Genomic DNA, 14,674 nt, shown 5'->3' on the forward strand with positions numbered 1-14,674 from the left:
GAATAAGCGTGTCTCTCTCATGGCATGTGGCTAAAATGATCATATTTCTCTCCCTCTCACCAGTCTCAGAAAAAAAAAAAAGCACAGTTTCCTCCCTCTTCTTCCTGCCCCCCTACCTCACTTTCCTAAAAAATGTGTGAGACAGGGCTGGGGTGGGGATGGGCTCCTTATTCTGTGGTGTCCAGTGGGGACTGTGACATTAGTCAGAGACAGGAAGATGGGAAGGGGAAGGAGAGTTTTCCCTGCATCTGTGTCATTTCAACCTCAGCTGCAGAGTCTGCACGAGCGGCACCTGCCATGTTGGGGGGCAGATGGGGCTCCTTTGGGGCTGTAGTGGAAGAGGTTCCAGAAGCAACTGCACGAGCTCTAATGGTGGCTGTTCAGTAAGGCGAGGGCTCTAGGAGTATTTCTGGGGATGGCTGCAGGAGGAGGACAGTTATAGGGAGAGGATGTTACACCAACCCAGATTAGGAAAACACCTACACAGCATTTGCAGCGTGCCGGGCACTGTTCTATATGCTATTTGTCTATTCAGTCATTTAATGAGGTGGGGGCTATTATCGTTCCTTTTACATACAAGACAACTGAGGTACAGAGCAGCTAAATTAGGAAGTCATCATCTGTACTGTGGAATCTTCATAAATTTATCTCAGAGGCTACCTGTGTACTAATTCTGCCATAATGAATGAGCCATGTGAATATATATATATATAACCTAAAAAGGGAAAATTAAGAATTTTCTTATGTTATATTCTGTTTACACGCCACAGAATTTGAGAACCAGTGGTGCTTTGTGACATGTCTTGTGCAATTCCTCGTTTTAAAAATAGGAATGAGCTCTGAAGGGATTAGGTTCCTGGCGCAATCATGCAGGTGGTTAATAGAAGAGATGAGATCAGAGCTAGAATTAGAACTGTACTCTCTGGCTCATAGTGTAGTAGTAGGCTTTCTATCCATCTGATCTTCTCCAATCCTTGACGTTAGTGCCCACGCTAAGTCAGGTTCTCCTTCTAAATGGTTCTGAGGGACGAATGCAGCTCACTTGGAAAGGAGAGTTATAATTGTCTGTTTATACTTAGATCTTCTAATGTCTAGATTTCTACTTTTTTCCTGTTTACTTCTGTTCTTAATTTCTATTACTCACTTTATTTAGTATTTCCATCTTCCAATATGTGAGGAGTTTATAACCTATGAAGCCCTCCAAATTATTTACAAGATTTTCTGGAGCAGGGTTTATATATTGAATTTCATGAGTTTCCAAAGGAGTCTGTGATCCCAAAATATTGAGAATTAACTATTGTGTTTGACTGCTAAACGTGGTGGCTTTCAGACCTGTTGAGCCACACTCTGCTGCAGGCTGGGTGGCCGGGCTGCGACCAGTGCTCGACCAGTGCAGTCTGCAGTCACGAAGCATAGCACTGGAAAGAGTTTTGCTGAATAGCAGTTTCCAGTGAGTGGCTGGGTCTTACACAAGATCAATGAACCTTCAAGAGCTTTCTTTTGGTTCCATGAATTGGGTAGAAAAAGTCAAACCATTATTGGAATGAACTCATTTTCTATTTGAACTATCTGATGACCTGCACGAACACATGACATCCTCAATAGCTTTTGGAGTTCCTTTTCTGTCAATACAGCCAATACATTAATAGCTATTGCTTCACTTTGCGTACATGACATGGAATAAAATATGAGCAACTAGTCATTTGCTCTAAATCACAAAGCATGTTTCCAGACAAATATATAAGTAAATGCACCTCTGCTGCTGCATGGTTAAATCATCTTTAAGCTGTCTTAAAATAACTGATTTTTTTTTAGAAATTTGTGTTGTCACATGGCTTTCATGTCTTCAGTGATATCACTATGTTCCTAGTGAATGAACCAATAGTATGTTCCAACAGAATGCCAGGTGCTAAAAGGATTGCTATGAGACGAAAAAAATCTTACTTTTTCTTCCTTTTCTTTTTTTCTAAAGTGATTGAGTTATGTACCTATGCCAAGCCTGGGTCATTCAAGACCGGCATTTATATTGCTTTGTTAAGCTTTCTTATCAAAATGGAGCTACTTTCTCCTTTTACCTGCCAGTTTGTATTTAGTTTGATGAGGTCATATAACAGAGACTCACTCAATGAAGTCAGCTAAAGAGAGAGTTCATTGTGATCTTTAAAGCTCAGACTTTATGTTACTTACAGCAGTCTGAAGAGCTTGCCATCTTAAAAGATTGATGTAAAAGAGTGTACAAAGTCAAAAATAAATTAGATGGTCAATATTATGCAACTAAAAATTGTACATTTTTAGCTAGAACACGTTTATGTGGACCAATCACGAGTCAGAGTTTCTATTCAGCCACCATACATGAGAGGGTTCTCTGTTGAGAGAGAAGGGGACAGAGAGCAATATTGTTTTTTAAAGTGATGAAAATTGCAGCTTATCCATTATTTTTGCTGATTCACCCTCAAGAAAAGAAAGATTGGGGGGGGGGCAATTTGGTGTCAAAGAGCAGAATAACAAATTGATCAGCTCTGCTGCTGATTCATAAGAGCTGTCAGTGAATCTGAACCGTCCACCGAGCCAAGAGAAAATGGTATAGTGAAGAGATCTACTAGATTTGTTATTGAACAGATTTGGCTGAATTCATAGGGAGAAGGAAATTCCGTGGCACAGGGAATCCTCTAACAAGAACATGTGACTTGCTAGGACAGACCAAGGGGTGGTGTTACATACAGATGCCACACCGGTATATTGGTATGACCTCAATTTGGAAAATAGAGACTGGACTCCTCAGAGTAAGAAGAGAATAGAGGCACGCTCTTCAAGAGGGTGCACGTCTGTGTAGTTCACCAGAACACCTAGAAGGCTCTGAATATTATGCCTTAACTTGGTTAATTCCCTGTCAAGGTTATACTTTTGTTTTTTGAATGAGTGTTGACTAGAAAGTAACGTCCTCCATTTTGGGACACCACACTTTCCAGAAGCTCTACTGTTCTTTTGTATTTCAAGCTTATTCACATACATATAGCTAGCTGTGAATCTGCGGGCCCTCTTTTTTAGCCATTTTGAACAAAAACAGATTGCAGAAGTTTTGATGGGTTGAAGAATAGCTACATCCCTGAATCCCACAGGAAAAGGTGTCCAATAAAAGTCAAGTATGCCCAGTGGTTAGTGAGAAAAAATTCATCCAGAGACCATCTGCCTTAGCTGCTGCAGAGTGAAATTTTCCAAAATCCTGGTAATGCTAATTTTGGCCTCCAGACAAAGATAACTGACCAAGAGGAGAAACTACAAAAAACAAATTAGTACCTATGCCTTATTTCTCAGAAAACAGGGGCTATGGTTGGCAGGAGAGAAGTAGAGGCCTACCTGTCTAGCCTTAATTAGGCTCACATAAATAATACAAAAGTGAGCTTTAAAAAAATCTGTATACTAAAAAAAAAAAATCTGTATACTTACCTTTAATCATTTTGAGCATCTCTGATAAGAAAATGGAATGTAAACAAGGTATATTCATCGAAAAGGCTGAGGATAATTCTCATGTACATTCTGTACAAGTTTTATTAAAATCAAAATTTAAAAATACCCTTCCCAACAAAACAGCACAACAGAGAATTTTTCTACCATGTAGTAAACAAATGTAGGGCACAGTAACTCAAATTTGCTTATTATGTTTTAGGCGCATTTTGTATTTTTCAGTGGTTTTGGAAGGTAGTATACCTCAGTGATCAAGGAGCAGAAGCCAGAATTTGTCTAGGGTCAGACAGACCTGGCCATACCACCTGGTCCCACCACTCACTTGCTGTGTGATTTTGAGCCTCCATTTCTTTATCTGTAAAATTAGGTAATAATAAAGCCTATCTCATAGGGGACTATTTAAACAATATCGCTATTATTATTATTATTAATAAACATTAATAATCTGTTTCTCTTTTTGTAGATGACGTTAAAAAATTGTTGAGGGAATTAGATGTCATGAGCTCTGTCATTGCTCAGCTTGCTCCAGAAGGTAACTTTCCATTTTACATTGGTTCAAAAGTGGGCCTGGTTTAGTTTTCATGTTGGATTAAACTACTCATCGAAAATAGTTTGTGTCATATCAATTATGAATTATCTTTAAAATCTCTCAAACCAAGGTGGGCTCCAACCAAGTAAGATCTGTGAAGCTTTGGTTTTCAAAACATGTTTTAAAGTAATGGTTGAGTAGGCCTTTTGCATACTTGTGTTGTTTATCTTTGATGCACAGAAGAAGTGCTTATCCACGAGTTTGCCACTCTTTGCCTGGCGAACATGTCTGCAGAGTATACGAGCAAAGTGCAAATATATGAGCATGGTGGGTTAGAGCCACTCATCAGACTGCTGGCCAGCCCAGACCCTGATGTGAAGAAGAACTCTATTGAGTGCATTTACAACTTGGCCCAGGTGAGGGTAATTTCTAAAAGTGTGTTTTGACCAAAGCTATATATAGAATTGATTTGCCCATTAGAAAAGGGGGAAATGTTTTAAAAACTCATAAGTTCTGACTAACCAGTTTTTTTTGGGGGGGGGAGAGGGTACTAATTTAGTAATTATAATTTAGAGAAAAAAAGAAAGGATGTTGAATATGGACACCTTTCAATTTTCACATTTTACAAGTATTTTTTAATTTTTTAATTTTAATTCCAGTACAGTTAACATACAGTGTTACATTAGTTTCAGGTACACAACAAAGTGATTGAACAAAGTCATACATTACTCAGTGTTCATCATGAAAAGTACAGTCTTCATCCCCATAACCTATTTCACCCATCTCCAAACCCCTCCCTTCTGGTAACCATCAGGTTGTTCTCTATAGTAAAGAATCTGTTTCTTGGTTTGTCTCTCTCCTTTTTCTCCTTTGTTCATTTATTTTTTTTCTACATATGAAGGAAATCATGTGGACTTTATCTTAGTCTGGCTGACTTATAATTAGCATAATACTCTCTAATTCCATCTATGTTGTTGCAAATGGCAAGATCTCATTCTTTTTTATGACTGAATATTTCATTGTGTGTATGTATGTGTGTGCGTGCGTGTATGTGTCTGTGTGAATCTCTATCTATCTATCTATCTATCTATCTATCTATCTATCTCACATCTTTATCCATCCATCTTTTGAGGGTCTTTGTAATTTCATACAAATTTTATGATTATTTGTTCTAGTTCTGTGAAAAATGCTGTTGGTATTTTGATAGGGACTGCATTAAATGCGTGGATTGCTTTGGGTAGTATAGACATTAAACAATATTTAACATTTTAACAATATTTCTTTCAATCCATGAGCATGGAATGTTTTTCCATTTCTTTGTATCCTCTTCAATTTCTATCATCAATGTTTTATAGTTTTCAGAGTACAGGTCTATGAAAGGGCATTTTAGAAGTGTATTTAAATTTTGAAAGAATAGAATAGTTTGCAAATTAAGGCAGGATTATACTAGATAAAAGTATTTTTTCTGAAACAGGATATCTAATACATTGAACTAGTTGGACCCAGGCAGTTATCTATTAACCTAACCTTGGTGATCTAAGCACATTGGATGCAATATATGCCTTATTTAGTGTACCAGGATTTTGGATTAGACTGGTTATTGGTGAAGACCCAGTGAGTTGAGTATGCTGAATAAAATTCATTGTTCACAATTGCAAGATGCTATGTCACTGACCTGTTTTCCTTTGTTATGGAAAGAAACAGTCTCCCTTGGCCTTTCCACCTGTGCTGTTCTGTGACCCTGTCCCCACTGCAGCCCCAAAAGGCACACAGATTCTCACACCTACAGCAGTTCAGCTTCCTGACACTTTGGACAGCCTTCTCTGCTTCTTTTCTGGCTCAGGTTCCTGAACAATTCTCACACACATTTGGTAAGCTTAAGATCAACTGAAAATACAAAAATGCTGTTTTAAATAGCCAGCAGTGGAGTATAAAAGGAAGAGATAGCGAAGTGAAGGTGAGGCCTCCCTTTCATTGAGAGGCCGATTATCTAGGCAAATTATATAGAAAAACAGAGAGAAATGGGCCCATGCCCAAAGGCAGCAAAAGTATACCTAAATTTGTGGCCTTAGAAGTCATTGCCACGTGGCTGGGCACTCACTGGCCTCTATTCCGTTCTTCCCTGAGTGAGACGTTCTGCCGGAAGCTCAGCTGTTTACCTTCTTTCATCACATAGACCTAAGTAAACTTGTCAGTGTGTTAGAGTCTTTCATCCCAAGACTCCTCATAGCTTTTATTTCTCTGGTTTTTTTGGTTTTGGGTTTTTTTTTTTTTTGTCAAACAGAAATGAAAACCTTGCCTTTGCTAGTCTTCACAATAAAACTACTAGTTAATAGTAGTGTATTAATTTCCTACAACTGATATAACAAAAAATTGAGTGCCTCTAAACAACAGAAATTTCTCACAGTGCTAGAGGTGGAAAATATGAGATCCATGTGTCAGCAAGGCCATGTTCTCATGGCCCTTCCCTTGCCTCTTCCTGGCTGCTTTTGGTGGCCATTGGTCCCTGGAGGTCCTTGGTTTGCAACTGCATCATTGCAATCTCTCCCTTCTGTTGTGTCTCCTCTTCTTTTAAAGACACCAATCTTAGGAAGATGCTATTAAGTACTTGCCCTACTCCACTATGACATTATCTTAACTAATGACAACTGCAATGACCTTGTTTCCAAATAAGATTACGTTTTGAGATACTGAGGGTTAGGACTTCAACATATATTTTGGGAGGGACACAATTCAACCTATGACAAGGAGCAACCCATAATTTTTATGTCTGTAGGAAGCATCCATTGAAGAAATAGAGATAGAGAAAAGCTAAAGTGTTAGTAGGGTTTTTCCACCTTTAATACTATTCTACATTTATGATGTTTTGATTTTAAGTGTCATGATTCAGCAGTCAGAGTTTTGGGGCTTTTCATGACTTTTTGCTTTGTTTTCTCCATTGTTCACGGAGACTAGTCCTCTCCCACCACTCACACACACACAATTATAGACATACAATGTAGTGCAACTCATCTAGACTCTAATGACCCTTGATATTGTAAATGTCTTAAATAAAGGTCATGTTGTGTCTGAACTAAACCTGATATAAATTTGTGTGTACAGGGTCTGCCAACAGCACTGTGTGCATGTAAGCATTTCATAAGCATTCCATTTGAATGAAGATAATAAGGAATTGATGCCATCATTTCATTTTATCAAATACTATTTGAAACAGGGTCCAGAGTGTGAAAAGAATTTGATTATGCACAGATTTATTGTAATGCTATTTGTAATAAAAGGAATTTGCTGGATAATAAAGAAACAATAGATATTGCAAAAGTCATAGATCATATTTATTTCCTGTTATTGACAATGTTTGCATAGCTAACATGAATATTTAGGTGTTGTCATTTGAGAGTTTGCTTATTTTTTGTGTGAGTTATTTTGGAAGGGAATCTGGAATAAAAGATTCGAAATTTATAACTCATAATGTCCTTTGTTAGAAAATAGAGCTTCCCCATTCTTGAGACTGACTGTATTTTGCTTTAAAAGTTACTTATTTGATTATTTGTATCTCATGGCAGGATTTTCAGTGTCGAGCTATGCTTCAAGAACTAAATGCAATCCCCTCAATACTAGATCTCTTGAAGTCAGAATATCCAATTATCCAGTTGTTGGCTCTCAAAACCTTAGGTGTTATTACTAATGATAAGGAGGCACGAGCAATGCTAAGAGACAATCAAGGAGTGGACCACCTTATTAAAGTCCTAGAAACTAAGGTATCTAACTTTTGTTTGACTCTCTACGAGGAAACGTATCTCTTCTAAATGTTGTTATAAAATATGAATTGTAGAACAATTTTAAAAATGAAATTTAATATATTTAAGCCTAGTACTAAGTATAATGGACTAATTTGCTTATTGCTACATTGTTTATCAGCATGATTAAATCAGATTAATGATAAAAATCCATTATAAAATTCTTTTTTAATCTGGTTTAGAAATGTAAGATTTTTAGATTCTTGTTTAGGATCTTCTTCATGATTTCCTGAAATACCTAGAATTAGTCTTTTAAGCTTTATGGCCATAATTTTCTCTAGGTAAAATTAAGAAGAGTTATTTACTCCCCATTGTGGAAAGTAATCTGCTGTACCTGGTCTACTGATTTAAATATTATTTTCATCTAAAGAAATACTTTCACAGAAACATCTAGAATAATGTTTGACCAAATATCTGGATACCATGGCCTAGCCAAGTTAAAACATGAAAATTAGTCATCACAAGTCCATCCCTTATAAATTTGACACCCATACACATCTCCTTAAATCATAATTAATCTCCAAATAAGAGCAATAGCAAGGTCTTACTTCTGTCTGGCATGATATAGCTATCCTGTGTACAACCAGAACAACCCTTTCTCCAGAAGAGGATGCAATGTCCTTGCATGATGTTTACTCTTCTCCTTGATATCCTATAACTTAAATACGATGATATAAAATTAATAATAAACACTAATTTTTAAAGTCTATACATCTTATGTTACCTAACAGGATAAGAGGGGAAAAAACAAAGATATTTCATACATACACACATACACACTTCTTTATAACAAAATAAGGAAGAAATACTCATGGCAGTTACAACCCTCTTGTCTGTAAGTGCCACATGGTGGTGGTTGGTACTTATAACTATTTTCCTTCAATACCCATTCCATATTCCCTTTGCCCTCAGCAAGCACTTTAGCTGGTAGGGTGATCCATATCTTCATTCCTGAGGGTCTGGGCGGGCCATCAGTAGTCCTGCCTGGAATGGGTAATTGTAGTTTTCCATCGACCTTAACCATAGGGCTTGATAATATTAGGAGACACCCTAAGAACATCCTGTAGTCCAGATATAATCTTCTTTACCTCTACTATGGAGCAGCAGTCCAATTTCCCCTTGGTGACTGGGATCAGTCACCCCAGCAGCACTCTAACTCTCTTTTTTGCCTGCTTTAGAGGCATGGGGAGGCCAGAGTGACTGGGTGGAAGTTTTAACTTCCAGTTTAGTGGAATTATTGTTGTTTCTCTTGGTGGAAGCAGTCTTCCCTTTGGAACTAAGACCTCTAGGCCAGCAGAGTATAAGGTCTGGGAGACAGGAAGCAAAAATGTTGCTGGTGAGTCTCTAGGGGTAATCATGACTGGTGCCACACCTGTTTCCACCCCTTGATTCCTGGACCCACCATGACTGGCTATGGGAGAAACCTCTTCAGAAGGCCATTCTATCAAGCCAGCTGCTTCAGGATGGTGGGGAACACAGTAAGATGGTGAATTCCATGAGCATAGGCTCATTGCCATCCTTTGTTTGCTGTGAAGTGAGCTCATTGATCAGAAGCATTGCTATGTGGGATCACATGATGGTGGAGCATCCTTTCTATGTTCCTCTCACTTTAAGGATTCCCACTTTAATCATCTAGCTGTTCAGATAAGGCCACAGTTTTCCAAAGCATTGGGGATTCAGGAGATTCCCTGGGCAAGAGGGCCACAAACAGAATACTTCCCTCTACCCATAGGAGACTTTAAGAAATATACTTCCTTTCAGTTTCTTCTGTCTGCTTTTTCAAAGAATATTTTCTGCGGATTTTAAAACTGTTGTCGGTAGGGGGTTATATGAGCAACTTCGCTTGGATATCATGACTGGAAATGTCCAGTAATTATCTTCTATCTGTGAAACATTTTGGAGCAGGGGAAACAAGAGAAGATGGGGCAAATTGTGAGGGAGAGTGGATGTTCTCATCATAAATGAAACTGTTTCCTCAGGCATCTGTCACAACAAAGTAACAGCATTATGTTCTGACCGACTTTTGTCTTACAGTAAAATTTGGGAAGTACCAATCTCTTTTAGTACAATTTTCTAAGGTAGTGTTTGCTTTTATTATTAGGAATTGAATGACCTTCATACAGAAGCACTTTCTGTGATGGCAAATTGCCTTGAAGATATGGATACTCTGGTGCTGATTCAGCAGACAGGGGTTCTTAAGAAGCTCCTATCATTTGCAGAAAACTCTACAATCCCTGATATTCAGAAGAATGCAGCAAAAGCAATCACTAAAGCAGCTTATGATCGTATGTCTGATTTTATATAAACTAAGCACACATACTTCCTCTTTTATTCTTGATTTTGATTAGTACTAACAAACATTAGAGTATTTGTCTGCTTTTAACTGGTCATCTGAGAATAGTGCCATATTTACTATTTAGGGCCAAAATTCATCCCAATGCCAATGAGTAAAAGTAGAGATTACTTTGTCAGGGATTTAATAAACTCAGTGTGATTTAAACATGAATTTTTTTTAAAAAGCTATCTCATTCCTAAATTAAGTTTTTCAAGCCTTTATTTCTCTTGATTTTGAAATTTTACAGAATCCATCCATTGTTTGTGATCCTGAAAACATTGTTTCAATATATCCACATTTGGCATGATACCTACACAGTAATCTCAACTTCAGCTGGAGACTAGCAGTGCCATGTGATATAGCTGTGAAAAATAATATGCTCATACTATATACATAATACAATTTTCATTTCAGTGGCAAGCTATGTTGGCATAAATCTGTAAAATATGAGAGATTAATTACATCACAAGCACTGAGGATGAAATTATAGTTTTAATTTATGTATATTTGGAGTATTTTATTTAATAAAAGAAGTGATTTTATTTTCCCCCTTCCACATCACTCCTCTTATAAACAGTGACAGTTTTGACTAGTTTAAGTGATTTGTATTCTAAACATATATACTCACATCTGTATATATGTCTATGTGTATATTATGGGAAACATTTCCTTCTAATTCCACACTGATTTCTTCAAGGCAGAATTTTATTGCGATAAGCTGAGTTTCATCATCCAGCACATAGTTAACATAGAGGGGACTTGTGAGTTACACTATAAATGCCAAATCTAACCAGGCTGTAAAATTAAGGTTTTCAGTATTGGCAAAAGTTGCTTGATTCAACATTTTGTCAAATGGAATTTAGATCTCATCAAACCTGGTCAGTTCTGTTTTCCAACTATCCCAGGACTTATTAGTTGTTTGGGACCAAAAGAAAGGGCAATAGCAAGACATGGACAATACGAAGCCTAAAATTTTTGCAATTTCTCTATTGCCTAGTGTGGTTGGACCATTTCAGGATGGTCACAGCCCCTGTTGGGATAGGGCTTCATGAATTTGTTACTCATCATGTGACGTAGCAAGGGGAAGAGCACTGGGTAGAGAGTCCTCACTACTGGAACTGAAATGTCCTAGATTGTGACTATGAGTGAACCATAACCTCTCTGGACCTATTTAGTGAGCCTCCACCTTGTGTCAATAAACCCAGAACAGGCAAGGAAATAAGTGATCACATTGTAGTGTTAAATGTGCTTGATAATAGAAGAACAGAATCACCTTGGGGCAGAGCACCTAATGTCAAGTTGGATCAGATAGGTTTCCTTGACATAGGTGATTTACAAGCTAGGATCTAAAATGAATAATAGAAATTGGGTGGCCAAAGAAGGTCCTGGTGGGATGGAGAAGGATCAACAGTGCTCCAAGGAGAAGGAACAGTGTATAAAGGCCAGAGGAGGAACAGAGCATGGTAAATTCCAGAACTGAAAGTTTTCAGAATGGCTAGTTGAATAGAATGCAGCAGAAAACTGACAGTGAAGGCTGTAGAAGTAATAAGAAGCTAGATGCTAATGGGTGATAGAAGCCAAGTAAGGACTTTGGAGCTTATTTTGATGGCAACTGAAGTTACCACTGAAGTAGCTTAGAGAGGTGAGGGACCATTACAGATACTCACTTTTAAAGAATGAGCACTCTTGCTGCAAAATGGAGGAGAGACTAGAAGTGTGCTGAACCAGATCCAGAATGACCAGGAAGGGGATTTCTGTGATAATCTAGAGGGAGGGTGAAAGTATCCTGAAACAGACATTTGCAAGGAGAACCACCAGCACAATGTTTGGCACATTGGGAGGGCCCATAAGTGTTTGTTAAATGACTACATGGGTTGGAAGAAGAAGAAGATGATGTTAAGGATAAGATCAGGTTTCTGGCTGGGACAGCTGGGAGTAGAATGAGATTCCATTCACAGAAGTGGGGAACTCAAGAAGAGGAGCTGGTTTTGATTAAAAGAAAGGAAATAAATTCTATTCTTCTTTTTAAAATTGTGGTAAAAGGGGTACCAGGCTGGCTCAGTTGGTAGAGTATTGTGACTCTTGATCTCAGGGTCATGAATTCCAGCCTCATGTTGAGTATAGAAATTATAAATAAATAAGCTTTAAAGTAAATAAATAAATAAAAATTGTGGCAAAATACACATAATATTAAGTTTTCCATCTTAACCATTTTTAACCTCAGTGGTATGAAGTATAATTACATTTTTGTGCTACCATAGCCACCATCCATTCTTGCAAAACAGACACCCTATACCTATGAAACAATTAACTCCTCACTTCATCTTGCAGTCCCTGACATACACTATCCTTTCTGTCTCTTTGATTTTGACTATTTTAAATACTTGTATAAGTGGAACCATACAATATATTTGTGACTGGCTTATTTCCTTTTGCATGACTTATCCTCAGGTGCATCCATATTCTAGCATACATCAGAATTTCCTTCCTTTATAAGGCTGAATAGTGTTCCATTGTATGTATATAGCCCATTTTGTTGATTTGTTCATCTATTAATGGACACTTGGGTTACTTCTACTTTTTGGCTACTATGAATAATATGAACATGCATATACAAATAGCTTTTCAAGTCCCTGCTTTCAGTTCTTTGGGGTATATACTCATGACTGGAATTGCTGGATTATATGATTAATCTTGTGTTAAATATGTTGAGGATATGACATATTGTTTTCCATAGCAACTGCACCATTTTACATTCCCATCAACAGGACACAAGGATTCCAATTTCTTTACCTTCTCACCAATATTTGCTGTTTTATTTATTTAGTTAGTAGCTACACTGATGGGTATGAGGTGGCATCTTATTGTGTTTTGGTTTGTATTTCTCTAATGATTAGTGATGTTGAGCTATATTTCCATGTGTTTATTGCCCATTTGTTTATCTTCTTTGGAAAAGTGTCTATTTAAATCCTTTGCCCATTTTTCAATCAGATTGTTTATTTTTCTTCTTACTAAGCTGTAAGAGTTCTTAATATATTCTGGATATTAATTCCTCATCAGATGTATGATTTGCAAATATTTTCTCCCATTCTGTGGGTTGCCTTTTCACTCTATTGACTGGGTCCTTTTTTTTTTTTTTTTAAGATTTTATTTATTTATTCATGAGAGACAGACAGAGAGAGAGAGAGAGAGAGGCAGAGACACAGGGAGAGGGAGAAGCAGGCTCCATGCAGGAAGCCCGATGTGGGACTCGATCCTGGATCTCCAGGATCATGCCCTGGACTGAAGGTGTTGCTAAACCGCTAAGCCACCAAGGCTGCCCTGACTGGGTCCTTTGATGCACAATTTTTAATTCAGATGTTGCCCAACTTATTTTTTTTTTTTGTTTCCTATGCTTTTGGTGTTATATCCAAAAAATCATTAACAAATCTGATGTCATGAAAATTTTCCCCTATGTTTTCTTCTAAGAATTTTATAGTTTTGGGGCACCTGGGTGGCTCAGTCAGTGAAGTGTCTGCCTTGGGCTCAGGTCACAATTCTACATTCTGGGGATCAAGCCCTGAGTCAGGTTTCCTGCTCAGCAGGGAATCTGCTTCTCCCTCTTCCTTTGTCCCTTCCTCCCCTGCTCATTCTCTCTCCTTCCTCTCAAATAAGTGAATAAAATCTTTTTAAAAAATCTTTAAAAAGAGAATTTTATAGTTTTATCTCTTACGTTTAGGTCTTTGATGCATTTTGAGTTGCTTTTGTATATGGTGTAAGGTAAGGATCCAACTTCATTCTTTTGCATGTAGAAATCTGGTTTTCCTATCACCATTTGTTGAAATCCATTCTTTATTTGTAATACAAAGAAACTCAACCAGATAGACTTTAAAGCCCATCTGGCACTTAATGCTTTATGAATCTACTTCCTTATGTTAGCTCTAAAATGACTACATTCCAGTTCCAAACTGTGTCTCCTCACTCTTTATTTTAGAATCAAATGACTAAATCTGTGTTTATTTCGTCTATGCCATTTGTGATTTTTTTTATGTTCCCTCTAACCACCATTTTTCCAGACTGAAGAATCTATATTTACTTCATTTTTCACCATACATCACGTCTGTAGGCTATCCTGTAATCATCCTCTTACTTTCTCTGGATGTTCTCTTGTTTATGATTCACTCTTTGAAGTGGAGTGATATGTATCATGAACAGTATTTTAAAAACATGCACCATCATTTTATGTAATATAAAGATTTGGTTATATCTTATGATTATTTTCAATTTCAGTTTTATGAAACAAGTATTATAATCAGCCTCTTGAACCACATCAGCAAAGTGGGCCAATACTTTGAGGGAAAGACTTACAGTGAACCCCAGATCCCATTTCTCCATCAGGACCCAGAGCTCAAAGTCTTCCATTTTAAATTCTAACATTTTGGGACACCTGCGTGGCTCAGTGGTTGAGCATCTGCCTTCGGCTAATGTGTGATCCTGGAGTCTCAGGATTGAGTCCCACATTGGGCTTCCTACATGGAGCCTGCTTCTCTCTCTGCCTGTGTCTCTGCC

The 14,674-nt window shown here is 37.6% G+C and overlaps 1 protein-coding gene across 7 annotated transcripts in view; it reads left to right on the plus strand.

Annotated features, from left to right (window-relative positions):
* The window catches only part of ARMC3 (armadillo repeat containing 3), a 100,625-nt gene that overhangs the window by 26,615 nt on the left and 59,336 nt on the right, over positions 1-14,674 (plus strand). For 5 of the 7 annotated variants that reach the window (XM_041765109.1, XM_041765111.1, XM_041765110.1 and 2 more), the window contains 4 exons: positions 3,929-3,997; positions 4,235-4,410; positions 7,558-7,752; positions 9,893-10,076. In XM_041765109.1, coding sequence (XP_041621043.1) covers positions 3,929-3,997; positions 4,235-4,410; positions 7,558-7,752; positions 9,893-10,076 — 624 coding nt within the window. The remainder of the gene's footprint in view (positions 1-3,928; positions 3,998-4,234; positions 4,411-7,557; positions 7,753-9,892; positions 10,077-14,674) is intronic. The other 2 variants (XM_041765114.1, XM_041765115.1) reach the window with 1 other exon arrangement.

The sequence above is a fragment of the Vulpes lagopus genome, chromosome 8 (genome assembly GCF_018345385.1).
Source record: "Vulpes lagopus strain Blue_001 chromosome 8, ASM1834538v1, whole genome shotgun sequence".
Lineage (NCBI taxonomy): Eukaryota > Metazoa > Chordata > Mammalia > Carnivora > Canidae > Vulpes > Vulpes lagopus.